This window comes from Notechis scutatus, chromosome 13 (genome assembly GCF_049901735.1).
Source record: "Notechis scutatus isolate UNSWTSFEM ecotype Mainland chromosome 13, rNotScu1.2, whole genome shotgun sequence".
In the NCBI taxonomy this organism is placed as follows: domain Eukaryota; kingdom Metazoa; phylum Chordata; class Lepidosauria; order Squamata; family Elapidae; genus Notechis; species Notechis scutatus.
Window position 1 is genome coordinate 10,203,333 of NC_142021.1, and position 26,257 is coordinate 10,229,589.

Below are 26,257 nucleotides of genomic sequence, written 5' to 3' on the forward strand. Positions count from 1 at the left end.
CAGACCCAAAAGGAAAACTCAGGAATTAGTCCCGAGGACACAACTACTTTTTGTGTCTTTGTGTCACGCTGGGGCTGTGCAACGTCAGAAGTGTAGTTTGCCACCACTGCTCAGTGTCCTGATCTAGGCTTCACAAAATCACAAAGCAGACTCCTCGTCCCTTTTTATTAGGCTTATGTGAATTCCTATCGTTCACATCCAGCAAAGTCTCTGCAAACAGTCTTTCACGGGTGAATTAATTACAACCCTTTATCAGGCTTGGAGCATAGCCAGGCCGATAGCTTCCAAGCTCAACGCTGTGCCAGAAAATACTTGGCAAGATATCTCTGAGAGTCACGAAGAAATCTTCACACTAATTAAACGAACTAATTGTCTCCTGCAAGCATCACTCCCCTTTTGCTCCTCTTTATGGGAAGTACCATTCACCATCCACCCGAGACTTTACTCCAGTTATGGTATTCAATTTTTTTTTTACTACCGGTTCTGTGGGTGTGGCTTGGTGGGCGTGGCTTGGTGGGCATGGCAGGGAAGGATACTGAAAAATCCCTATTCCCTCCCCACCCCACTAACCTGCTTTGCAGCTCCGTTCTCCTGTGCAGGGCAACCAAAGAAGAGCCAGCCGATCAGCTGGGACTCGGGAGGTGTAGAATAGATGGGGGCGGGGCCAGTCAGAGGTGGTATTTGCCAGTTCTCTGAACTACTCAAAACTTCTGCTACCAGTTCTCCAGAACCTGCTGAAAACCACCTCTGCTTTACTCCTGAGTCTACCCGTGTCCCTTAACTGTGCCCTTCTCCTGGCAGCTCTGTGCATGCACACATCGGGAACAGGCTCCAGCTGTTCTTCTGCACCACTGATCTCTGACTCTGAAGGCAGCTGGTAACTGTCGGACAGTCCTGGCCCCATCTCTGCCTCGGATGCAGAGCCCTCATCAGAACCTTCTCCAGATTCCAGGACTGGCCCAACCTCCTCACTGTCCGACTCTGCTGCCAGCTCTATACTGCCTGCTGGCAAGCCACAACACTCAGTATAAGGAATCTATCACTTTCTAATCCAGGATTAACTCACCTGTAGTTGAAATTTATTCATCGCAAGCCAATTTCCCATACAGGCATCCTCAATGTTAACCATTTGTTTAGTGACTGCTTGAAGTTACGATGACAGCAGTTAGAAAAGGGCTCAGGACTGTGACAGCGTCCTGTAGGTCACACAATCAAAACTGGGACTCTTGGCAAGTGATTCGTATTTACGATGGTCGTGTAGTGTCCCCGGAGTCCCATGATTATTCCCCTTTTGCGACTTTCCAACCAGCAAAGTCAGATTCTGGTAAGCCAGATTCAATTAAGAACCAGGTGTCTAACTTTAACAATCACAGTGCTTCACTTAACAACAGTGGCAAGAATGGTCACAAAATGGGACAAAACTCCACTTCACAACCATCTCGCTTAGCAACAGAAAAATTTGGGCTCCATTGCAGTCGTAAGTCAAGGACTGTGACGAAAAAACACAAATAGGAACTCTTTTGGGCCAAAGAAGGCAAAAAATATTAAATCGGATTGTCTTCCCCACATAACGTTCCTCCTTGCAAATTGTCAGAGTATATTCATGAACTGGAACAGAGCATGGTAACAAGGTCAGCCAATGAATAGGCATAGCAACTAAGTCAGCCAATGAGGACTGTTTGGAAACTGAAACTAGAAGTAGCCTAGGCATGGCTCTAATCCATATTAAGCTCTGTAGCTCTGCAGCTCTGTTAAGTTCTGAGTCTGTCTATTGAAAGAGAAACTGCTTCTCTCCTCTGCTGTGTGTCTTGCTTGCCTGCTGAACCTGTAACATGTTTGCTCCATGCTGGAGAAATCTACAACTGGTATTGTAAAATTTACTTTACATGTTTATAAAGAAGTTAAATGAAGCCTCAGCTATCTGTGTTTACCTTTCTGGCACTGAATTTACACTGCAACACTCCGAACACAAATATGGATGCTCTTGAGTAAGACATTCTTGAAAGCTTTCTGCCATAGGCTTATCCACATCAAATAAGAAATAAAATAATAATAATAATTTTAAAAAAACAAAAACAGGATCATTATGAGGGGGAAACGACAGGCATTTGGTATTCAGATTTTGCTTAGAAGAAACGGCTGTGTAAAATGCGGGAAATTTTCAGCTGGCCTGCTATGTGGATTTAGTATTCCGGTGATATGAAAATGTAAAACAAACAAGCGTCTGTCTCGTGTTTCCTGCAGAGAAGAGGAATTAACAGGCATTTGGCTGGATGTGTGTCTCTATCTACATAGCCTAGATCTGTCTGCATACTGTTGACAGAAGAGGAAATCAAAGGAGTGCAGCCGCAATCTTGCCTCAAGGAGCTAACAATTAAAATTGTGCCAATAATAGGGATCATATTAGGAGAAGCGTGGCTGAAAGGGTCATCAGAGCTAATCAAGTTGGCTCCTTTTGAGAGGTTTGGGACTTGTCCATAATAGAACAGAACAGAATAGAATAGGGAATGAAATGAGAAGTGAAGAGAATGAAATGAGAATAGAACAGAACAGAACAGGGAATGACATTAATAGAATAGAATAGAATAGAATAGAATAGAATAGAGAATGAAATGAGAAGAGAAGAGAATGAAATGAGAATAGAATAGAATAGGGAATGACATGAGAATAGAATAGAATAGAATAGAATAGAATAGAATAGAATAGAATAGAATAGAATAGAATCCCACCCCTGGATACAAGCAACATGGTTATAGTCATAAGTGGGAAGAGATAGGTAATAGGAAGGATGAGAAGAAGAATAGTAATACAGTCTTACTAAGTAGTTGGACAGTCTTGTGGGAATTAGTTGTTTAGCAGAGTGATGGCATCTGGGAAAAAAACTTATTTATTTATTTGATTTGTCAATCACTTACAAGATAATAGGTATAAGAATAAACATGACTATGAATACAGGAAATAGGTACAAATAAATGGGGACAATAGGATAGGGATGGTAGGCACGATTGTGCGCTTATGCACGCCCCTTAGAGACCTCTTAGGAATGGGTGAGGTCAATATGTCCTTGTGTCTAGTTGTTCTGGTGTGCAGTGCTCTATAACGTTGTTTTGAGGGTAGGAGTTGAAACAGTTTATGTCCGGGATGTGAGGGGTCTATAGATATTTTCACAGCCCTCGTTATGATTCGTGTAATATACAGGTCCTCGACTGAAGGCAGGTTGGTAGCAATTGTTCTTTCTGCAGTCTTAATTATCCTCTGAAGTCTGTGTCTGTCTTGTTGGGTTGCAGAGCCAAACCAGACAGCTATAGAGCTGCAGATGACAGACTCAATAATTTCTCTATAGAATTGCAGAATAGTAAATAGTAGAATAGTAAAATGCAGGGTCCAAGAATAGCCCTTGCCATTCTTTGAGCCTGCAGAAGACGTGTATGTAGTTGTAGGTAGGTAGTTAAAACTCTTTTTTTAGGGGTGTCCCAGCCATCTGAGGTTTGAACTTGTCTGGGAGGCAGAAGAGGAAGGGAGGAAGGGAGGGGAGAGTATCTTAGAAGGAAGGGGAAGAGGAAGAGGAGGAGAGAAGGAAAGGAGCAAGGGAGGGTATGAAGAAGAAAAGAAGAAATAGAGGGAGGGAAAGATGGAAGGAATATTGGGAAGGAGGGAGGAAGGAAGGAAGGAAAGAATATAGGGAGGGACAGAGGGAAGGAATAGGGGAAAGGAAGGAAGGAGAGAGAAGGAAAGGAAGGAGAAATAGATGGAGGGAGGGAGGAGGGACGGAAGGGAAGGAAAGAAAAATATAGGGAGGGAGGGAGGATAGAGGAAGGAAGGAAGGAAGGAATAGATAGAGGAAGGAAGGAATATAGGGAGGGATGGAGGGAATGAATGAATGAATGAATGAATGAAGGAATGAATGAATGAAGGAAGGAAGGAAGGAAGGAAGGAAGGAAGGAAGGAAGGAAGGAAGGAAGGCCAAGATCCCACTGTATTCTATGCCATTATTCTGCAGTTCTCCAAATTGATTGTTAAAAATTGGAGAGTGGGCAAGCTTTTTCCCTGCATGCAAAAAAGCAGTTTCCCCAGATCATTTCAAAAGTCCCAGTGGATTGTTTTGCAAGCCCAAATTGATACCAGAATTCAGATCCATCCCATCAATTTTCCAACTGACTCTAAAGTTTGAAGAGTCAACTTGTTAGCTCAATTTAGATTCCCTGTGGCGGAAAAGAAGGGAAAAAAAGGCCACACTAGAGGGCGCTGAAACTCTACCATCAATAAGGGAAGACTGTGGACTTTGGGATATTGTGCGGTTTTTTTGTGCTCTGTTTAACAATGCCGGCAATATGCACTACACAAGCCATGCTTTTAGGCTGTGGGAAATGTACAAAGGACACAACGATGCAAGCAGAGGTGTTGTCAAAGTGAAAATGGGACTTTGAGGAAGTGGGATAAGGAGAACATGGACACCTTTGATCTTTAGAGATGAAGGTTAACAGATTGACAGAGTTGGAAGGGACCTTGTAGGTCATCTAGTCCAGCCTCCCCACGCTACACCATTTCTGACAGATGGCAGTCCAGTCTGTTTTTGAAATCCTCCAGTGATGAAGCTCCCGCAACTTCTGAAGGCAGAGACACAAATGAAAAGCTCATATGGACCTATTATAGGAAGACCCAGCTCTGTGCAGAAGGTTCAGATGATGAGAATGGCGGAAGGAAGAAGGGGACAACCAGCGAGGTGGATGGACACAATTAAAACAGTGATGGAAGCCCTGTTGGAAGACCTAAGGTCAGGTTAGGAACAAATCACCATGGAGAAAATCCATCTATACAGTTGCTAAGAGTTGGCAATGACTTCATGACACATAGTCAAGACAGCGAGTTCTTAAGTCGGTGATTATTATTATTTTTTTGCGACCTATTTGCTGGTCCCCCATTGGCAACCTGTTCTGACCCACGCCCTTTTCCAACAAATCAAACACAATCCAAAGGGAACAGAAATCTTTTAATGCTTCTGCAAAATCATTAGCTGTGATAAGCACAAGTCTTGCCAAACTGTGCGAGACTACCAAAAGATAACAGACAACAAATAATTTGCAATACAAGAATCTTCAAATACAAACTCAGGATACTGGAATGTCCATGAGGCTGGAGTTTCAAAACGTCTTTGCCTTCTGCAAAGAACGTTCGTTTCACAGCTGGCTTTTATCTTCTTGAAGGAGGGGCCATTACCTTGCAGCCTTACTCCCGAGTCACCCATGCTGTTGCAGCTGCTCTTTCCTGCGAGTAATCCTACGCACACTTGGCACAGGCTCCTCAGGAACCTCCTCATCGCTGCTGCCAGCCCCCACAATCTCTGAAGGCAGCAGTCCACTCCCTAACGGTCCTGGCCCCTCATCTGAGTCCTTGCTCTCCTCAGCCACCCGCACCTGCTGCCAGCTATCCACAACACAACCTGTGTTGATGGGAATTTTGGGTCCTCCATCGAAAGGAAAACCCATTACAGTTTCTTCTAGCAACGCAGCTGCGGTACCAAGTGTGCAACGCTGCGCCAGCTATTTTTCAATTCAACTTCCCGGCTGAAATCCAACAGAGGTGTGATTCACACACTTTTGAAAAGGCACCTTTTCAACGGATTCTCCAAGCCACAGCTTGCCTTTTGGAAAGGAAACCTGATTGGATTTTATTAATTCTCCTCTACCTATAGGAATGCAATCACATTTCAGAAAGGACTTGATTATGCCCCCCCTCTCTGTCTCTCTCTCTCCACCCCTCTACCACTCTCACTCTCACTATTTCTCTCTCTCAGAATCTCTTTGTCTTTCTCAATCTCTCTCAATCTCTGAACCTCTGTGCCTTTCTCAATCTCTATCCACCTCTCCCTCTTTTAATCTTTCAACCTTTCTCTCTTTCTCAATCTCTTTCAATCTCTCAACCTCTGTTTTTCTCAACCTCTCAACCGCTTTCTCTCTGTGTCTTTCTCAACCTTTCACTCAATCTCTCTCTCTTTCAATCTCTTTCTCAATCACTTTCTCTCAATCTCTCAACCACTCTTTCTCTCTGCCTTTCTCAATCTCTCTCTTTTTCAATCTTTCTTTCGGTCTCTCAACCTCTCACTCTGTCTTTCTCAATCTCTTTCTCTCAATCTCTCTCTTTCCATCTCTCAACTTATCTCTCTCTCTCTCTCTCAACCTCTCTCTCTTTCTCTTTGTCTCTCCTTTTTCTCACGGTTCACAATTAGCTCTGCAGGCTGTGTCATAGGCTGATTGCAAATATCTGCTTGTTAAAGCTAACACTCGCTGCCAGGGGATTCTCTTAGCCAGCGCAAACTGGTGACCTCTTTAATCCTGTTGAGTTCTGGCTTTCTCTAGCTCATAAACTCTGGATGAAAGCAAGAGAGAGAGAGAGGGAGGGAGAGAGAGAGAGAGGGAGGGAGAGAGAGAGAGAGGGAGAGAGAGAGAGAGAGAGAGAGAGAGAGAGAGAGAGAGAGAGAGAGAAGAAAGAAGAAAGAAGAAAGAAAGAGAAAGAAAGAAAGAAAGAAGAAAGAAAGAAAGAAAGAAAGAAAGAAAGAAAGAAAGGAAAGAAAGAAAGAAAGAAGAAGAAAAAGAAATATGCTGATATTGGAGTCCTGCCATAGTCTTGGGGATTTTAAGAGGTGGCACGACAAATCTCTTCAGTTCAGCAGAAGAGCACGGAAGCCACCCCCTCACTCCTGCTCAAGGTTTATGGACCTTGGGAAACACCCAACCCCTGTTCCCCACTTCGTGGTATGTGAGAAGGACCTCGGGAGGCTGGATGCAGAGCTACGGACTGGACAACTGGTGTTTAATAGATGTCTCAGCCCGCAGAAGGAGGGAAGGCATGGGAAACCTCTCAGGATCCCCTTGCACCTACATTCTAGTCATTTCCGGCTCTAGGGGTCAGTGCTGATCTCCATCACAAAGCCGAAGAGCCAGCGCCGTCCAAAGACGTCTCCATGGTCATGTGGCTGGCATGACTAAATGCCGAAGGCTCACGGAACCTTGTGACCCTCCCACCAAAGCGCTCCCTATTTTTCAACATTTTTTTTTACGTGCTTTTGAACTGCTAGGTTGGCAGAAGCTGGGACGAGGGACAGGAGCTCACTCCGTGACGCGGCGCTAGGGATTCGAACCGCCAAACTGCCAACCTTTCTGATCGATAAGTTCAGCATCTTAGCCATTGAGTAAAGCAGAGTAAGAGAACCCTCCCTCATTTGCAAGTCTGAGGCCAGCTTTACCAGTTAGGAAGCATGACCAGATAAGCTAACTTTACTTTATCGTGAGGCTGCATTAAAACAGAACCACGCAGGTCTGAAAGTACAAATCTGCCTCTGTCTCCTTTACAGCCTGAATAAACTAGGGAAGGTCCCCTCTTTCTCCATTCATTATGCAACTGTAAGCTGTGCGGTCTCTTATTTATTTATTTGTAGAATAGAATAGAGCTGGAAGGGACCTTGGAGGTCTTCTAGTCCAGCCCCCTGCTCAAGCAGGAAAGCCTATACCATTTCAGATAAGTGATAGTCTAGCCTCTTCTTAAAAACAGGCAGTGTTGGAGCGCCCACGATTTCGGGAGGCGAGGCATTTGAAAATTCCCCAGGCGACCTCTCATCTTTCTGTCTCCCAAAGTCTTTCCCACGTACTGTTGCATATGTGGTTGATACGGGGGAAGGATGGAACTCTGTGTACAGTGGGGGTGAAAAAGCCATCCTACACATCGTCATCATCTTCACTTAATGGCCCCGTAATCCCTCGCGGGGTGGAGTCTGGGCAACTGAACGGAGCTAGCAGGATGTTTGAATGGCCGGATGCCCTTCCGGTTTCCGATGCGGAGTTTTGTTCAGCAGATATATTCTCTGTCTGCCCAGAGAGAGAGATGTCTGCTGCTACCTAGGATCGAACTCACAGCCTTCCGATTGAGAGGTGAGGCCACCACACCCACTCCAAAAAAAAGCCATCCACCACATAATTTACAACATTTGTGCTGACCTCAAAAACCACGCTCCCTTGAACCCTGAGCCAAATGGGGCTTGTCAATCCAGCCTCTCCTTTAGAGGAAAAGGGTTTAATGCCACGCAAGGTCCCTTTCACAACTCCCGCCCCCCAAAAAGAGGTGTGGCTCCTTCAGTTGGTCCCTGATTGGACAGAGTTCTTTGGATTTTGATTGGTTTGTGAGTCTTTAAGTACTAGTGGGAGCAACTGAGAGCTGCTTCTCCAAAAACCCTCCAGAAGGAGGCTTGATAAGATGTGCTGATTGGGTTCGCTCCATAACGTTTCTGCCTTTCTTTCTTCAATTTATTGGCTGCTCATCTGACCGCAGGGTAACTCTGGGTGGCTTACGACATGAAAAGGAGAAAAACCATACAAAACCTATACAATACTAATAAAATGCTATCAAAATACAAATACTCAACCCCCAACTAACAAAAAATGGGGAAGGAGGGAGTAGGATTGTGGAGGGGGGAGGGAGGGGGGTTCTATTATTAATCTATCAATCTATCAATCGCCCCCGTTGTGGAGGATTAAACTCAAAGGACTAATGTATTGTTTTGACTTTGGCTTTGGATGTTTGGATCACGGTCTAGCCAAACTGCCAGCATACCGTTGTTCCAAATCTGCCAGGCTTCATCTATTGTGTGTCATGGTTGCAAAACGTTTGATTGTGATGTCAAATGTTAGACGATCTCCTCCTCCTCCTTCTTCCCTTCCTCCTCTTCCCCTCTTCTTCCTCCTCCTCCTCCACTTCCTCTCCTCCTCTTCCTCCCATTCTCCTTCTTCCTCCTTTTCTTCCTCCTCTCCTTCTTCCTCATCACTCTTCCCTCTTCTTTCTGTTCCTCTTCTTCCTCCTCCTTCTCCTTCCCCTCTTCCTCCTTCTCCTCTTCCTCCTCCACTTCCTTTTCTTCTCTCCTCCTCCTCCCATTCTCCTTCTTCTTCCTCTTCTTTTCTTCATCCTCTTCTTCTTCCTCCCCTCCCCTTTCCCTCCCTCCTCCCTCCTCCTCCATTTCCTCCTCCTCCTCCACTTCATCTCCTTCTCTCCTTCTCCCATTCTCCTTCTTCTTCCTCTTCCTCCTTTTCCTCCACCTCACTCTTACCTCTTCTTTCTCTTCTTTTTCTTCTTCTTCCTCCCCTCCCCCTTTCCCTCCTCCTCTTCCCCTCCTCCATCATTTCCTCCTCCTCCACTTCCTCTCCTTCTCTCCTTCTCCCATTCTCCTTCTTCTTCCTCTTCCTCCTTTTCCTCCACCTCACTCTTACCTCTTCTTTCTCTTCTTTCTCTTCTTCTTCTTCTGCTTCCTCCTCCCCTCCTCCTCTTTCCCTCCTCCTTCCTCTTCCTCCTCCTCCTTTATTTCCTCTCCTTCTCTCCTTCTCCCATTCTCCTTCTTCTTCCTCTTCCTCCTTTTCCTCCACCTCACTCTTACCTCTTCTTTCTCTTCTTTTCTCTTCTTCTTCTTCTTCCTCCTCCTCCTCGTCCTCCTGTGTCAAGGAAAATATGATTACTGGGAAGAATGATTGGTCCAAGAAAAGCTAAACCCAGGCAAGATAGCCTGCGTTGTTCACATAAACAAAAGGCCCCATTGAGTATCTAGGCGTTTGTAATAAAAAGGGGGTGAAATCTCAGGGCAAACCCAATTTCTTCTTATTTAATACTTTACCAGCCAATTAAAGGAATAGTAGAAAACTTCTTGGAATCCCCCAGTGCTTGGTTTACTGCTCTCCACCCACTCTAATTGTTTTCTTGTTTTTTTTCCTCTTGGCATTGACATTTTCCTTCCCAGCTAGTTAATGACTCCATTGAGATTCTGCAGCCTTTAGATCTGCGCTTAATTCTTTCTTAGAAAGTGAAGGGAAGCTTCATAATTGCTTCTGGACTGGTGTGTAATAGATGTCTCAACCCAGAGAAGGTGGGAAGGGGTAGGAGGAACATCTCAGAAGTGACCCCTTCCTGGTTTGAAAGTTGGAAGTCAACCTTACCAGGCAGACCAGTTAGGAAACATGACCAGATAATCTCATTCTACGTTCTTGTAGAGTTGGAAGGGACCTTGGAGGTCTTCTAGTCCAGCCCCCTGCTCAAGCAGGAGACCTTATACTACTCTGGACAAGTGGCTGTCCAGTCCTTTCTTGAAAACCTCCAGTGATGGAGCACCTACAACTTCTGAAGGCAACTTCTGTTCCACTGATTAACTGTTCTCTGTCAGAAAAGTTCTCCTTGGTTCTAGGTTGGATCTCTCCTTGATAAATGTCGATGGAGATTGTCAGTTATCTAGGTCATGGTTGTCCCAAAGGTGCTTTTTTTTCAAGAGGCAACTGGATTTTTTTGGTTTTTCTTTGAAGACGTTTTTGCTTCTCAACCAAGAAGCTTCTTCAGCTCTGATTTGGATGGTGGGAAATGGAAGGATTTACATTTCTTGCAGACAACTGGTCATTTGCATTCTTTTAGGGAGTTGTTGAGGCCACTTGGAGGTTTATCTGTGTCCTCGGGGGTCACCTGAGTGGTGCAAATGGGTGTGGAGCCTTCTTGGGATGGCTGAAAGGACTAGGTTGTAGACTGGAACAGGGGTCTTCAAACTTGACAGCTTGAAGACTTGTGGACTTCCACTCCCAGAATTCCTCCTCCAGTCATGTTAGCTCAGGAATTCTGGGAGTGGAAGTCCACAAGTCTTAAATTTGCCAAGTTTGAAGACCCTTGATGATAGATAATATTGTATTCCTCTCCCTCTGTTGAGAGAGGGCTATTCAATTTTGACATCAATGGCCACTTTGACCCCCTCTTTCAAACCAGCGGTCCTCTCTGCCCAAAATACGTTCACCCTGTCAGGAAATTTCTCCTTAGTTCTAAGTAGGTTAAACTTAGTTTCTGTTCATGTAAATCTGGGTGTTGGTTGCTGAAGAAGACGCATGTCAGGTCTCTTCGTTTCTTTCTTAGCTTTTTATTGCCTTTTTATTTTTATTTTATTTGATTTATTTGATTTGCCAATTGTTTACAAGATAATAAGTATAAGTGTATACATAGTTGTGAATACATGAAATGGGTACATATAAGAAAAATAAAAGAATAAGAGAAACAATAGGACAGGGACGGTAGGCACGATGGTGCGCTTATGCATGCACGCCCCAAATGGCATATAAATGGCGTATAAACGTGGTTCATCTCTATGGGTCTGTTGATGGCCAATTTTGGCTGAATGCCAGGCTTCCAGGAATTCCTTCCTGATTTTTTTTTTTTTAAATTTGGCTTGGTCCAGGATACTGACCGGTGGTTTAAATCTTTCCATGTCCTGTTAAATTCCATGTTAAATTCATGTTAAATCTTTCCTGTTAAATTCCATGTTAAATCTTTCCAAGAGTCCTGCTTTCGGATTGCTCCTGTTGTTTCTTTGCTGTCCCCTGCAAAAAAAAAAATCCCCCTCCCCCAAGCAAAAGTATTCAACTAGATTTGAGCAGAACAAAAAGTCTGCCAATTCCAGGCGTAGATCAGCCTCTTAATCCGTAAAAACCCTCCAGCAAGGTTGGGCTCTATCCCCCCACTTCCCGCCTCCCAGCAAATCCGAACGCGGAGGTTATTTCTTTTTTTTGTTTTAATCCTGAAAGGTTTGAGCGTCGCAGGCGAAGAAGCGGCTGGATTCGGAGCGGCGTCTCTCAGCCGAGGTCTTTCTTTCTCGCGCGCGCGATCCCCTGGGCGGCTTTGCAAGCGCGGGTTGCACTATAGCGTTATAGGTTGTAGGTTGCGAACGTGGCGGCTGCAGAAGCGAATCTCCTCCTTTTCTTCCGACTATTAAAAGCGTTAAAAAAAGAAAGTCACCTTCGGAAGTCACCAAGTGATTGGGAAAAAACGCGATTTTCTCTCTCTCTCTCTCTCTCTCTCTTTTCGTGTCGAAGCTGGAACATCTGTTTTGCAACGGCGTGGGTTTAGCAGCGGGCCCGGGTGTAAGGCGCAGCCCCCCTCAAATCCTCCTCCCCCTGCAGTTTTCCAAGGGGTCGGGGAAGAGACAGAGGGCTCAGCCCTGGGGAGGAGACTCTCTCCAAGCTCCGGTCCTCCCTGCCCTGCGGGAGCTCCTTGAACCCTCCCCTCTCCTGCAGCCCTCCCCTCTTAATTTCCCCAACTCCGGGGAATCCCTCGGGGGTGGAGCCTGTCCGCCTTGGGGAGGGGTGGGTGGGTGGGATGAAGAGGGTGGAGCGCTACTGGGAAAGAGGCGGGGCTTATCCCGCCCCTCCCGTCGGGCTCCTTTTGAAGTCTGGGCGTCCCGAAGGCGGGTGGGGGGGGCGCGGTGTTTTCCTCTGCCCCCCCGCCTCTCTCTTGCTCCTCCGCTCCCGGATTGGCCGGGGGGTTAAGTGTCCGCGAAGGGGTGGGGGGCTTCGAAAACAGTTGGGTGTGTGTGGGGTGTGTGTGTGTGGTAGAGACGGGAAGGGGGGACCCATTGATCCCTTTTCTTCCGGAGGCGGCTTCGGATCTCCCCTCCTCCCAGCTCGCAGCCAGCCTGCTCTCCGAGGACCCCCAGTCCATCCATTGGCCAGGGGAGTGGGTCCGGTTTTGTCCACCCACAAAACCCAACCAGGTTCAGACAACAACTTGAGTTTCTGCAGAGGGGGCGTCGCGCCACGGAGGAGGAGGAGGAGGAGGAGGCGACTCGGGAGTCAGCCCAGCCTCTGCTAGGCGCGCTCCAGCTTTTACCAGCAAGGCAGCGGCGGAAGCAGCGCCGAAAAGCGGGCGCTTTTCCCTTTCGGGGAACCCTCCCCCGATCCCTCCTTCTGCGCCCCCTTCCCCGCCTCCTCTCCCCTCCCTCTCAGCGCACAAGCCCAGGATTCCTACGGGTCGCTTGGGTTGTTCCCCCTTCCCCAAAGGGGAATTCAAGTCCGTGGCGAGCCAGACCTCACCTTCCTTCTCTCGCGCGCGCTGTCTGTCTCTCTCTCTCTCTCTCCATCTCTTTGCGCATCGTTTTCCCTGGCCTCTTTTCCTCCGGTGGGCAAACTTGAGCGCTTCTAATCGATTCTCCCCCTCCCCCCCACATCCCTCTCCGTAAAAAAGAAGACTTGGTGGCCCCCTTCCCCTTCCCGGCCAACCTTTCCGGGGAGGTGGGTGGGGACAAAAAAAAAAAAAGGAGAAGAAGCAGCAGCAATTTGGAAAGGGTTTCGAAGATCTGGTTGTTGTTTTGTTTTTTTGGCGAGCGGATGCCTTCCTCTCTCGGCGCTGGGCGTGTGAAACGGACCGCCTTTGCGCCCTATCCTGGGTTTGCGGGCATGGCTGGCGCCTTTCTGCTGGCCGCCTTTGCCTTCTTCGTCTCCTCTTCCCAGCCTCCGAGCTCCGTTCCTCGCAGCAGCTTCGGGTTGCTTCTCCTTCCGACTTCGCTACGGATCGACTCTCCCCTGGAAAACCTTCGCTGATTTTCCCTGAGCAACATACAAGCCGTCGGCAGCAGAGAAACTCCTATATTTTGAATGGTCGTCTTCTTCTTTTCTTTGAAAGCGCCCAAGAGAGAGTCCTGAAATCTAACTTGGACCAAAATACTCACCTATATATATATATATATATTTGGGGTAGACCGGCAGATGACTTATCTCTCTCCTTTCCCCCCCTGGGATGAAGGGGGGAAAAGGGCCGGACAGGTGGCTAGTCCTCATTGTAAAGTTCTCAGGGCAAAGCTTTAACTTCTCTTCAGCCCGCTATGGGGATCCTTTGGCCGACTCAGATCATCCGGTTTCTCTGGCTTCTGCTCTTCAGCCTGGCCGTGGTGCTCTCCAAAGGTAAGGCAAAGATAGATGGATAGATGAAGATAGATAGATACTGATAGATAGATAGATAGATAGATAGATAGATAGATAGATAGATAGATAGATAGATAGATAGATAGATAGATATACAGACAGACAGACAGACAGACAGACAGACAGACAGACAGACAGACAGAGACAGACAGACAGACAGAAGACTGAACAGTCAGTTATCTGAAATAATATAGGTTTTCCTGCTTGAGCAGGGGGCTGGACTAGAAGACCTCTAAGGTCCCTTCCAGCTCTATTCAATAGATATATAGGTAGGTAGATGATAGATAGATAAATAGATAGATAAATAGATAGATAAATAGATATTTAGAGATAGAGATAGATAGATAAGATAAGATAGATAGGTAAGATAGATAAATTGATGGATAAGATAGATAAATTGATGGATAAGATAGAGAGATAAATAGATATTTAGATATACATAGTTAAATTGATAGATAAGATAGATAAATAGATTAGATAGATAGATAGATAGATAGATAGATAGATAGATAGAGAGATAGATAGATAGATAGATAGATTTGATGTTTAAGTTTTGGCCTCTTTCACATTTATCTGGAGCTGAGTTGTAAAAAGCTTGGTCTGGAAAAAAAAACACCCAAAGCAGATTTGATTTACAGGTCGTCCTTGATTTAAAACCACAATTGAGCCCAACAGTTCTGTTGTTATCTGAAGCATTTGCTAAGTGAGTTTCGCCCCCTTTTCCCGACTTTTCTTGCCACAGTCGTGAAGTGGATCGCTGCCATTGTTCAATTAGTGACACAGTCGTTAAGTGAATCCGACTTTCCCATTGGCTCCAATTGTCAGAGTGGTCGCAAAAGGGGACCAAGGGACCCTGCGATACTGTGACCGTCATAAATATGAGTCAGTTCCCATGCACCTGAATTTTGACTACAGGGAGGCTGCAACGGTTGTAAGTGTGAAAAACGGTCATAAGTCACATTTTTTCAGTGACGTTGTAATTTCAAACGGTCAGTAAATGAATTGTAAGTTGAGTGTCAGGATTCCAGCAATCACCCTAATTCAGTCATGATCCTTGGGCCAAACTTCAAAAAACTTTGAAGGATTTATTGGAGATGACACGCTGGCACTGCCCTGTATGAAGCCAACTCTGGCATACGTATTTACAGTCCCCTGTGACCCTGTTTCCCTCCTCCCACCTGGGTGTGTCATAAATCAGATTCTCCAATTGAGCATGTTCACAGGCTGGGTTTCATCAATCACATTCTCCAATCAAATCTATTCCCGGGCAAAAGCTCTGGTAGTTTAGTTACAACCTTTTAAAGAGAAGCGTTGGAATTGTTACTTTTGCTTTCCCCCCCTTTTTATGGCAACTACTAAAACAGGCATAGGAATGTTTTATGAGTTGACATTGAGGACTGTAACCCTCGAATTACAATGGTTTGTTTAGTGACAGTTTGAAGTTACAAGGGCACTGAAAAAATGTGACTTATGGCTGTTTTCCACACTTATGACCATTGCAGCATCCTTCACGGTCATGTGATCCAAATTTGGCCACTGGTTCACATTTATGACGGTTTTGCAGCATCCTGGGGAGAGGGTCACGTCATCCCCTTTTGTGACCTTCTGATGATCAACGTCAACAGGGAATCCCAATTTAACAACCCCATGATTAACTGAATCAACGGCGCTGATTCACTTAACCACCGTGGCAAGAAATGGTCGTAAGATGGAGCAAAACTCACTTGACCAATGTCTCACTTAGCGATGGAAATGTCAGCCCCACGGTGGCCATAAGCCAAGGTTTTAACTGTTATTTGCCATTGGTTCTTGATTTGCTGAAGTGTTCTGGAGCAAGGGTCTCCAACGCTGGCAACTTTAAGCCAAGCGGACTTCAACTCCCAGAATTCCCCAGCCAGCCAACATTGGCAACTTGGGGAATTCTGGGAGTTGAAGTCCGCCAGGCTTTTAAAGTTGCCAACATTGGAGAGCCCTGTTCTGGAGGGTTCTTGGTGGAATGAAGAAGTCGCCAGGTTTAATGCTGGCCTTCCATGGGATCCAGTGCCCCTTTGAATGGGGGAACTGACCAGATGACCTTGGCTAGTCTCTTTATCGGTTAGCCTTAACCTAACTCACAGGGTTGTCATGATAAAGAGGATGGCATTAGAAGGAATGGAACTGTGTATAAGAATGGAAGTGTGAATCGTTGTTGTTTTTTGTAAGGGGAGAACTGAGTGGAAGAGACAGTCAGCAGTGAGATTCAACCGGTATAACAACCGGTTCCATGAGCATGTGCACACAGCATTTGGAAACCACCCAGTTTCAGTTGTAAAACTTATCTTCTGCTTAGTGGTGGGATTCAATTATTTTTTACTACCGGTTCTGTGGGCATGGCTTGGTGGGTGTGGCTTGGTGGGCGTGGCAGGGGAAGGATACTGCAAAATCCCCATTCCTTCCCCACCACACTAACCTGCTTTCCAGCTCTGTTCTCCTGTGCAGGGCAACCAAAGGAGACCCAGCCAATCAGCTGGGACTCAATGGGAGGCAGAGAAGAGATGGGGTTGGTGGGGCCAGTCAGAGGTGGGATTTGACGGTTCTCCAAACGACTCAAAATTTCCACTATGGGTTCTCCAGAACTGGTCAGAACTGGCTGAATACCACCTCTGCTTCCTTCCCTTTGTCCTCTCTTCCTTCCCCTTTCATTCCTCTCTTCTTCCCCCTTCCTTCTTCTCTTTCTTCCCCTTTCATTCCTCTCTTCCTTCCAGTGGTGGAATTCAATTTTTTTTACTACCGGTCCTGTGGGCGTGGCTTGGTGGGCATGGCAGGGGAAGGATGTACTGCAAAATCCCCATTCCCTCCCCACCCCACTAACCTGCTTTCCAGCTCCCTTCTCCTGTGCAGGGCAACCAAAGAAGACCCAGCCAATCAGCTGGGACTCGATAGGAGGCAGAGAAGAGATGGGGTTGGCAGGGCCAGTCAGAGGTGGCATTTGCAGGTCCTCTGAACTACTCAAAATTCCCGCTACCGGTTCTCCAGAACCGGTCAGAATTGGCTGAGTACCAAACCTCTGTTTCTGCTGCAGCCCCGGGTGAGAAAAACAGCTGAGGTGCAAAACACGAAAATGAAGGACTGTCTACGATGGGTGGGGCCAACTAATCGTTGGAACGACCAGTTAGCCTGAACTGCTCCAAACTGGCTGAATCCCACCCCTTGAGACAGTGCCATGGAATGAATCATGGGCAGGATAAGGGTAGCTTTCCCTGCTTCTCCTGTGCATGCTACTAGTCCTCAGTGGACAAAGTTTTTCCTTGCCACCAAAGGCTTTTGGGGGCTTCTTGGTTCCAAAAGGGCCGTCTATATTTTCCAAAGAGCGTCAATATTTTCTTAGCCAGTAAGCAAATGTTGTTTTTCTCCCTTTAGCAGCTGACTGGCTACCGTAGTGTCAGTTTGAAATATTTCATGTATCTGGATTAAGAAATGTTGTTTTTTTTATCCAGCTGGTGTGAAAGGACTTCTTTTTTTTAAAAAAAGTGCAGTTTGTGTATTCACAGGTCTTCCCTTAGTGTTTCCCCTGCTGGGTGTTAAGCAAATAGAAAAATATCACTGAGTGTCTTTGAACTGAAGAAACATTAGTCTGTCTGTGTTTGTATATGTATGTGTGTGTGTGTATACACACTGGCATCAGCTTTCCAGCTTTGCAAAGTTAGAAACTGTTGGATAACCAGTTTGGTGTGGTGGTTCTGGCCTAGAAACCAGGAGATGATGAATTCTAGTGTCACCTTAGGTATGAAAGCCGGCTGGGTGACTTTGGGCCAATCACCAGGAGACTGGGAATTCTAGTTCTGCCTTAGTCATGAAAGCCGGCTGGGTGACTTTGGGCCAATCACCAGGAGATGGTGAGTTCTACTCCTTCTTTAGGTATCAAAGCCAGGTGGGTGATTTTGGCCCAATCACACAGAGTCAGTAAGTTCTAGTTGCACATTGGGCATGAAAGCCAACTGGGTGACCAGGAATCACCTGGCAACTCCGAGTTCAAACCAGGATTCTATCTCAGTGTGGAAACGTCAGCTTTAAACTGCCAAGGGGAGCTCATAGGGATTTATTTGAAAGCAACTTAATTGGACTGCTGTGGAATTGAATGGGTAAATTGAATCTTCGCACAGCCCAGCTGTGCATACAATCCATATTCTAGCTAGCAAACTTTGGGACAAGGAGATTCTTGCAGTCTTCTGAACTTGACATTCTACCCAATTTCCCAACGACCAGAGAACTTTCCAAGATTAAGTTTTTTGCTTCAGTTTTGGAAACCCAGCGGTTGGAAACCCTAGATGGTCCCATCCCGTTGGGTGTTTCACAACCTCAGGCAACGTTAGAAGGTGGATGGACAAGTGGGTGAAAGGACGGGTGGAAGGGTAGATGGACGGGCGGGCAAACGGTCAGACAGGTGGGCAACTGATGGGAAGACAGGCTGACCACTGATGGACAGGAAGAGATTAGAAGATGGATGGTTGGCTGTTGGACAGACAGACAGACAGACAGATCAATAAGCAGATGGACAGATGGGTGAACTGTCTTTCCCCTTTCTTTCTGGAGATGTATTTATGGTGTTGGCTTTGTTTGGAGGGTAAGGAGGATGTGGTAGAACATCCAAACTTCATTTCCTACAAACAGCTTCCGTGAATTATGGAGTTATATTATGAAGATAGTAGGATCAGAGAATAGAATAGAATAGAATAGAATAGAATAGAATAGAATAGAATAGAATTCTTTATTGGCCAAGTGTGAATGGACACACAAGGAATTTGTCTTGGTGCATATGCTCTCAGTATAATATAAAAGAAAAGATACATTCACCAAGAGTCAAGAATCATAAAGTACAACACTTAATGATAGTAATAGTGTACAATAAGCAATCAAATCATACTAGGAAAGAGTCAATAAAAATCGTAAGGATAAAAGTGACAAAGTTACAGTCATACAGTCACAAGTGGGAGGGGATGGGTGAAAGGAAGGATGAGAAGATTAATAGTAATAGTAGTGCAGACTTGGTAAATAGTTGGACAGTGTTGAGGGAATTATTTCTTTAGCAGAGTGATGGCGTTCGGGGATAAACTCCCCTTGTGTCCAGTTGTTCTGGTGTGCAGGGCTCTATAGCATCATTTTGAGGGAAGGAGTTGAAACAGTTTATGTCCTGGATGTGAGGGGTGTGTAGATATTTTCACAGCCCCCTTTTTGACTCGTGCAGTATACAGGTCCTCTATGGAAGGCAGGTTGGTAGCAATTGTTTTCTGCAGTCCTAATTACCCACTGAAGTCTGTGTCTGTCCTGTTGGGTTGCAGAACCAAAACAGACTGTTATAGAGATGCAGATGACAGACTCAATCATTCCTCTGTTGAACTGTATGGTGGTATTCAGCAGGTTCTGACCAGTTCTGCAGAACTGGTGGCAGAAATTTTGAGTAGTTTGGAGAACCAGCAAATCCTACCTCTGACTGCCCGCCCCCCACTTCTTCTCTGCCTCCCATTGAGTCCCAGCTGATCGGCTGGGTCTCCTTTGGTTGCCTTGCACAGGAGAACGGAGCTGGAAAGCAGGTTAGTGGGGTGGGGATGGAATGGGGATTTTGCAGTATCCTTCCCCTGCCATGCCATCAAGCCACGGCCACCATGCCATACCCACAGAACCGGTAGTAAAAATTTTTTGAATCCCACCACTGAGTAGGATAGTTTGTATTCCTGATTAGACCCCCAACCAATCCAAAATCGGATGTAATTAGAGTTTTTTGAAAATATCTCTGAAAATATTGATGTAACCATAGAGATAATCTATGTAGCTCCGGCTATTAAAGAATCCCTGCTGGATTTTTAATGCTTCTGTATTAATAATGCATCCAACTTTCCTTTGGCTCAGGGCAATTTGAGTCTTTGGCTGGCTGCCATTGTCTACCAGCCCTTCAGGCTTTCCTGTTGAAGATTACAGATTTCTGAAACCTTCATGAACTGATTGCGGATAAACTCAGATTAGGCTAGTTTGTCAGAGATGAATAGTGAATAAGAGAATGGGATCTTGTTAATTGTCATCCAAACTTAGGGGGAATTGATGTCGTGTTTAAAAAAAAAAAATCTTGCAAAGCACAGGAGGTACACAGTCCTTCCTTCTTGGATGAAGTTTATTTTTATTTTATTTATTTATTTGATTTGCCAATTGTTTACAAGATAATAAGTATAAGTGTATACATAGTTGTGAATCCACCTTTCAATTTCTCATAAAGACTAGAGCAATATTACAGGATGGTAGCTTTTCCAGCCCCCTGCTCAAGTTGTGTAGTAATGGTTTGTCTATTCCTCTGCCCTTCAGCCGTTTCCAAATCTCCTGTGAGATTCTCACGTGAGAATCCACCTTTCCAATTTCTCATGCCTGGAGCATTTTTGGTGTAGCTTTTCCAGCCCCCCCCTGCTCAAAGAGGCTTCTGGTTTTCTTCGCGATTTCCCAGCCTGCTTGGGAATTTCTTTCCAATTTCTCTTGGTGGTCTAATTTCGACCAAATGAGGCAGAAGGCGTGGAGGGTGATGGACAGGGGTAGGATTCAAATTGTTTTACTTCCAGTACTGTGGGCGTGGCTTGGTGGGCATGGCATAGCTTGGTGAGCGTGGCTTGGTGGGTGTGGCCGGGGAAGGTGGCTGCAAAATCTCCATTCCCTCCCCATCCCTCTAACCTGCTTTCCAGCTCTGTTCTCCTGTGCAGGGCAACCAAAGAAGACCCAGCTGATCAGCTGGGACTCAATGGGAGGTGGAGAATAGATGGGGGTGGGGCCGGTCAGAGGCGGGATTTGCCGGTTCTCCGAATTACTCAGAATTTCCACTCTTGGTTCTCCAGAACTGGTCAGAACTGGCTGAATACCACCTCTGGTGGTGTACTTCTCAGTTACGCAAACTTTCTATCACTCCGAAGCCTCTTGGCAGCCAAAACTGAAAAGGCAGAGGGTGTGTGTGTGTGTGAAGGGGTGTTGTGTGGTACTGAGATTTCAAATGAAGGAAAATCAGGAAGATGTGCTGACAACAGAATAAAAGATTGAACAGTGAAAGATAGGGCACTCACCAACGTAACTTGGCCAACTCATTAAATAAATGCAAGCATTACCTTGCCATCAGCCACAAGAACTCTCTCTCTCTCTCTTTCTCCCTCCCTTCCTCTCCCTCTTTCTTTCTCCTTCTCCTTCTTTGAAAGGCATTGCACAAGTAAAATATCTTTCATTTGAGCATGGCCGCGAGAAAATAGAGGGGCAATTTTCAGCAGGGCTGTGTAATAAGGCAATGGATAAAAAAGGAATAAAATGGAAGCAAGCAGAAGAATGCAAATTGTTTCAGCTAGAGAGAGCTTTTGAGCCTTGTGGTCAGGCCTGGCTCAAGAACAACACTGAACTATCCGACCAAAGTTCATGTCTTGCTCGGACCCTGTAGACAGAATCTTGCCAGACTAAACTTTCACTAATCTCACCCTAACGGATAGATCTTGGGAGATTCTAGGGCAGGGGTGTCAAACTCAATTTTATTGAGGGCCACATCAGGGCTGTGGTTTACCTTGGGGGGGGGGGGTGTTGGGGTGCATGGCTGACTGGGTGGGTGTGGCCAACTAGGCACTATTCCCCAAATTGCTGGCATGTTTCCTCTTTGTATTGGGTAGACTGGGCTGAAGCGATGTGGGCTGGCTCCTTATATTTCCCAGGATGGCCCCGCAGGCCTGATCCGACCACATCGCAGGCTGGATGTGGCCCATGGGCTTTATGTTTGACACCTCTGTTCTAGGGAGTGTCTATCTTAAATTTCTGCCTCCAGACTCACTCTGGATTATGCTATCTCTTGTTTCACCCTCTCTCCTTGGAATGCGATTCCATTCTTCTTGCTTTGTTCTAGTCCATCACACCAGCTCCCCCTTTATGGACATAATGTCAGCCTTCAAGATCTTTTCTACTTTTCTACTGCTTTGCATCTTTCGGCTGCCATGAGTAATGGGGGGAGGGGTTGCGTCTGGGAAGAAAGCTGGAGGTGTTACATTCTTGTGTTGTATAAATGAGGAGTGGGTGGGGGGGAGTATAAATTCTTGCTCTTAAGTTTCTATTTCCTTGCTTAGCCTTCTTTCCTTTGCGCATCTGCGAATCCTTATCAAAATATGTCAAGGTCAACGGACAGAGGCCTCATCACCACCTGAAGATGCCCACATGATCATATTGAGAACTTTTAATTGGAAGAATCTTTTGAACTTTGGGGGGTGGGAACAATTCCATCCCTTTGTATATGTGATCTGCGCGCCTAATTCCTTAGATTCAGAATTCTACCTGTAGCTACCACTTCAAATTTCAGTAAAAGATTTCTTTCCTCTAATCTATGGAGTCTAAGTATTTCTTTCTTGGATTTTGAATGGAGCACAGACTGACACATAATCCGTCACACTCGTAGCATGAAGGATTCTGAATTATTTTTTTTTAACCTGGGTAAATTCAGGATCCAGCCTGGCAGATGCAAATGTGGAGTTCATTTCTCCATTGAGGAATGAAGAGCCGTGGTGGTGCAGTGGTTAGAATGCAGTACTGCAGGCTACTCCCGCTGACTACTGGCTGCCTGCAGTTTGGTAGTTTGTGTCGCACAGGCTCAAGGTTGACTCAGCCTTCCATCCTTCTGAGGTCAGAAAAATGAGGACCCAGGTTATTGGGGGCAACATGCTGACTCTAGAGAGGGCTGTAAAAGCACTGTGAAGCAGCATATAAGTCTAAAGGCTATTGCTATTGTAGGGCTACCTGTTTGAAACTTCCCACGGGTGACTTTTTGATACTTGAATAGAGGTGATAAAGCTGTAGGAGAAAAAGTGGCAGAACCTGGGGGTGGAGTCAAATGAGCCATCAGCCTAGAATCCTTACGTAGTCACAAGTGGACTCAGCCCAACCTCTCTTGAATTCCTTGGACTCTTATCTAGTTCTTAGCAGGTGCCGACAGTTGAGAAGATTCCTATACATAGCAATAAATCAGTTTAATTGGACCTTCACATGTGGATCAGATCTTTCATGTCTGATTCCCAATAAGTACCTGTGGCTACTTCAGCCAGGTCCTGTCCAGTTCAAATGTTCCCTTTGACACGTTTGTGGGTCTTTGGTATTGAAGTTGGGCTCAGCTCTATGTATCTATTATCCCTGTATAAGGGACACAGTGGCTCAGTGGCTCAGATGCTGACCTTGTCGATCAGAAAGGTCGACGGTTCGGCAGTTCGAATCCCTAGCGCCGCGTCACGGAGTGAGCTCCCGTACCTTGTCCCAGCTTCTGCCAACCTAGCAGTTCAAAAGCGCTTTAAAAATGCAAGTAGAAAAATAGGGACCACATTGGTGGGAAGGGAACAGCGTTCCTCCATGCATCTTCAGCGTTTAGTCCTGCCGGCCACATGACCATAGAGACGTCTTTGGACAGCGCTGGCTCTTTGGCTTTGTAACGGAGATGAGCACCGTTCCCTAGAGCTGGGAATGACTAGCATGTATGCGCGAGAGGAACCTTTATCTTTTATCTATGGAGTGTTCTTGGCAACAACACACAAAGAATTTGCCCTGTTCACCTTTCGAAGGTTTTTCCCCCACCCAACCCCAACTTTCTAGTCCAGCTTACAAATCTGTGATTCTGTCTCCCATCCAAGCAGTATGATTCTTGACTCTTGACAAATGTATCTTTTCTTTTATGTACACTGAGAGCATATGCACCAAGACAAATTCCTTGTGTGTCCAATCACACTTGGCCAATCAATTCTGTTCTGTTCTATTCTATTCTATTCTATTCTATTCTAATTCATTATTCTATTCCTATTCCTCCTATTCTATTCTATTCTATTCTATTCTATTCTATTCTATTCTATTCTATTCTATTATTCTATTCTATTCTATCCTATCCTATCTATTCCTCTATTGTTGTATTCTAGTTTCTATTCTATTCTATTGAGCCTGATTGTGGTGAGTTTGGCTTGTGACAACAAAAACTGGGTGATGCTTGGAACATACGTGAAGGCGCACATGTAACCCAAAGTGCTCAAAATAATTGAAGATAAAAAACCAGAGCATGGGGATCAGGCTGCCTAATGAAGGGCCCAAGATGTTTCATTTATTTTACATCACTTTCTGTCGTCCAATTAGCCATGTCTTCTGGCTGTTATTAAAAAATATCAATCTTTCAACAGCGGATATAAAACCACCACGGGTGGAAACTAATCATCTCGTTGAAAGGAGGGAGAGTAGCCGGTTTTTTTGACTCATGGGTTTGATGCGGCTGGATCCCCACACCTCTCAGTGTGTTTGTGTGGGAGAATGTGGGTTGTTTCCCTACCCCATGGAGCGCTGAATGCTGCGCCTTCCCTTCTGCACACCTTAATGGGATAGATCCAGTAGAGGTAGTCCGCAGCTTATGACCAGAGTTTCCATTTCTAAAGCAGGTTGGATGTTAAGTGAGTCGCCCCTGATTCTATGATCCTTTTTGCCATAGTTATTAAGTGAATCAGTTGCAGCTCTTAAGTGAACCTTGTTGCTGAGCAAATCCTGCTTAATTTGCTCATTGGAAGCCTCCTGGGAATGTTGCAAATGGCAGTTGTGTGACGCCGTTTGCCATGATTGGTAGTAGAAGGGAGAGGAAGAGGAGAGGAGAAAGGAGGAGGAGAGAGAGGAGAGGGGAAGAGAGAGAGAGAAGAGGAGAAAGGAGAGAAGAGAGAGGGGAGGGGAAGGAGGAGGAGAAAGGAGAAAGAAGGAGAAAGAGAGGAGAAGAAAGGAAGAAAGAGAGGGAGAGGAAGAAAGGAGAGAGAGAAGAGAGGGGAGAGGAGAAAGGAGGAGAGAAGAGAGAGGTGAGGAGAAAGGAAGAGAAAGGAGAAAGGAAGAGGAGAAGAAAGAAGAGAGGAGAGGAGAAAGGAGGAGAAAGGAGGAGAGAAGAGAGGAGAAAGGAGGAAGAGAAAGGAGGAGGAGAAAGGAGAGGTGAGAGAGAAAGAAGAGAGAGGAGAGGAGGAGAAAGGAGAAAGAGAGAAAGGAGAGAGAGGAGAGAGAGAGAAGGAGGAGAAAGGAAGAGAAGAGAAGAGAGGAGAAAGGAGGAGGAGAAAGGAGAGGAGAAGAAAGAAGAGGAGAGAGGAGAAAGGAGGAGAAGAAAGGAGAAAGGAAAGGAGAAGAAAGAAGAGAGGAGAGGAGAAAAGAGAGGGGAGGAGACAGAGCTGTAAGGGAACTTGGAGGTTTTCTAGTCCAACTCCTTGCTCAGGCACCCTACATCATTTCCGACAAATGGCTGTCACCTCTTCTTCAAAGCCCCCAGAGCACCTACAACTTCTGAAGGCAACCCATTCCCCTGATTAACTGTTCTCGCCGTCAGGAAATTCCTCCTTAGTTCCAGGTTGCTTCTCTCCTTGATTAGTTTCCATCCGTTGCTTCTTGTCCTGCCTTCAGGTCCTTTGGAGACCCTCCCCTCATCTTTATACAAGCACCTCAAATACTTTGAACGGCCACTAAATGAATGGTTATTATAAGTCAAGGACCACCTGTACTCTTTCATTGGACTCATTAAAGCTTTGATTATCTCTGCAAATTCCATTTTGGACACTTGAGGCCTGGAGTTGGTCTTCAGAGATCAATGCCACAAGATAAAAAATATGTTGAGACTCTAGAATAGAATAGAATAGAATAGGAGAATAGAGAATAGAAGAGAATAGAATAGAATAGAATAGAGAAGAGAAGAGAAGAGAAGAGAAGAGAATATAGAATAGAATAGAATAGAGAATAGAATAGAATAGAATAGAATAGAATGAGAATAGAATAGAATAGAATAGAGAATAGAATAGAGATATAGAATAGAATAAAATAGAGAATAGAATAGAATAGAATAGAATAGAATAGAATAGAATAGAATAGAATTATTTATTGGCCAAGTGTGATTGGACACACAAGGAATTTGTCTTGGTGCAAATGCTCTCAGTGTACATAAAAAGAAAAGATACATTCGTCAAGAATCATAATGTACAATATTTAATGATAGTCATGGGGTACAATAAGCAATCAAATCATACCAGGAAACAGTCAATATAAATCGTAAGGATACAAGTGACAAAGTTACAGTCATACAGTCACAAGTGGGAGGGGATGGGTGAGTGCAGAGAAGAGCAACCAAGAGGATTAGGGGACTGGAGGCTAAAACATACGAAGAACAAGAATGGTTGCAGAATTGGGTATGTCTAGTTGGATGAAAAGGAGGACTAGGGGAGACATGATAGCAGGGTTCCAATATTTGAGGGGCTGCCCCAAAGAAGAGGGAGTCAAGCTCTTCTCCAAAGTACCAGAAGGCAGGAAAAGAAGCAACGGGTGGAAACTAATCCAGGAGAGAAACAACCAGGAACTAAGGAGGAATTTCCTAACAGTGAGAACAATTAACCAGTGGAACAAACTGCCTCCAGAAGTTGTAAATGCTTCCAACACTGGAGGTTTTTAAGAAGAGATTGGACAACCGTTTGTCTGAAATGGTATAT

At 45.4% G+C, this 26,257-nt stretch overlaps 1 protein-coding gene across 1 annotated transcript in view; it reads left to right on the plus strand.

The window, feature by feature from the left end:
* Window positions 1-13,145: 13,145 nt before the first annotated feature.
* The window catches only part of LOC113425108 (transmembrane protein 132D-like), a 238,981-nt gene continuing 225,869 nt past the window's right edge, over window positions 13,146-26,257 (plus strand). The window contains exon 1 of the mRNA XM_026687092.2: window positions 13,146-13,739. Coding sequence (XP_026542877.2) covers window positions 13,661-13,739 — 79 coding nt within the window. The 5' untranslated portion in view covers window positions 13,146-13,660. The remainder of the gene's footprint in view (window positions 13,740-26,257) is intronic.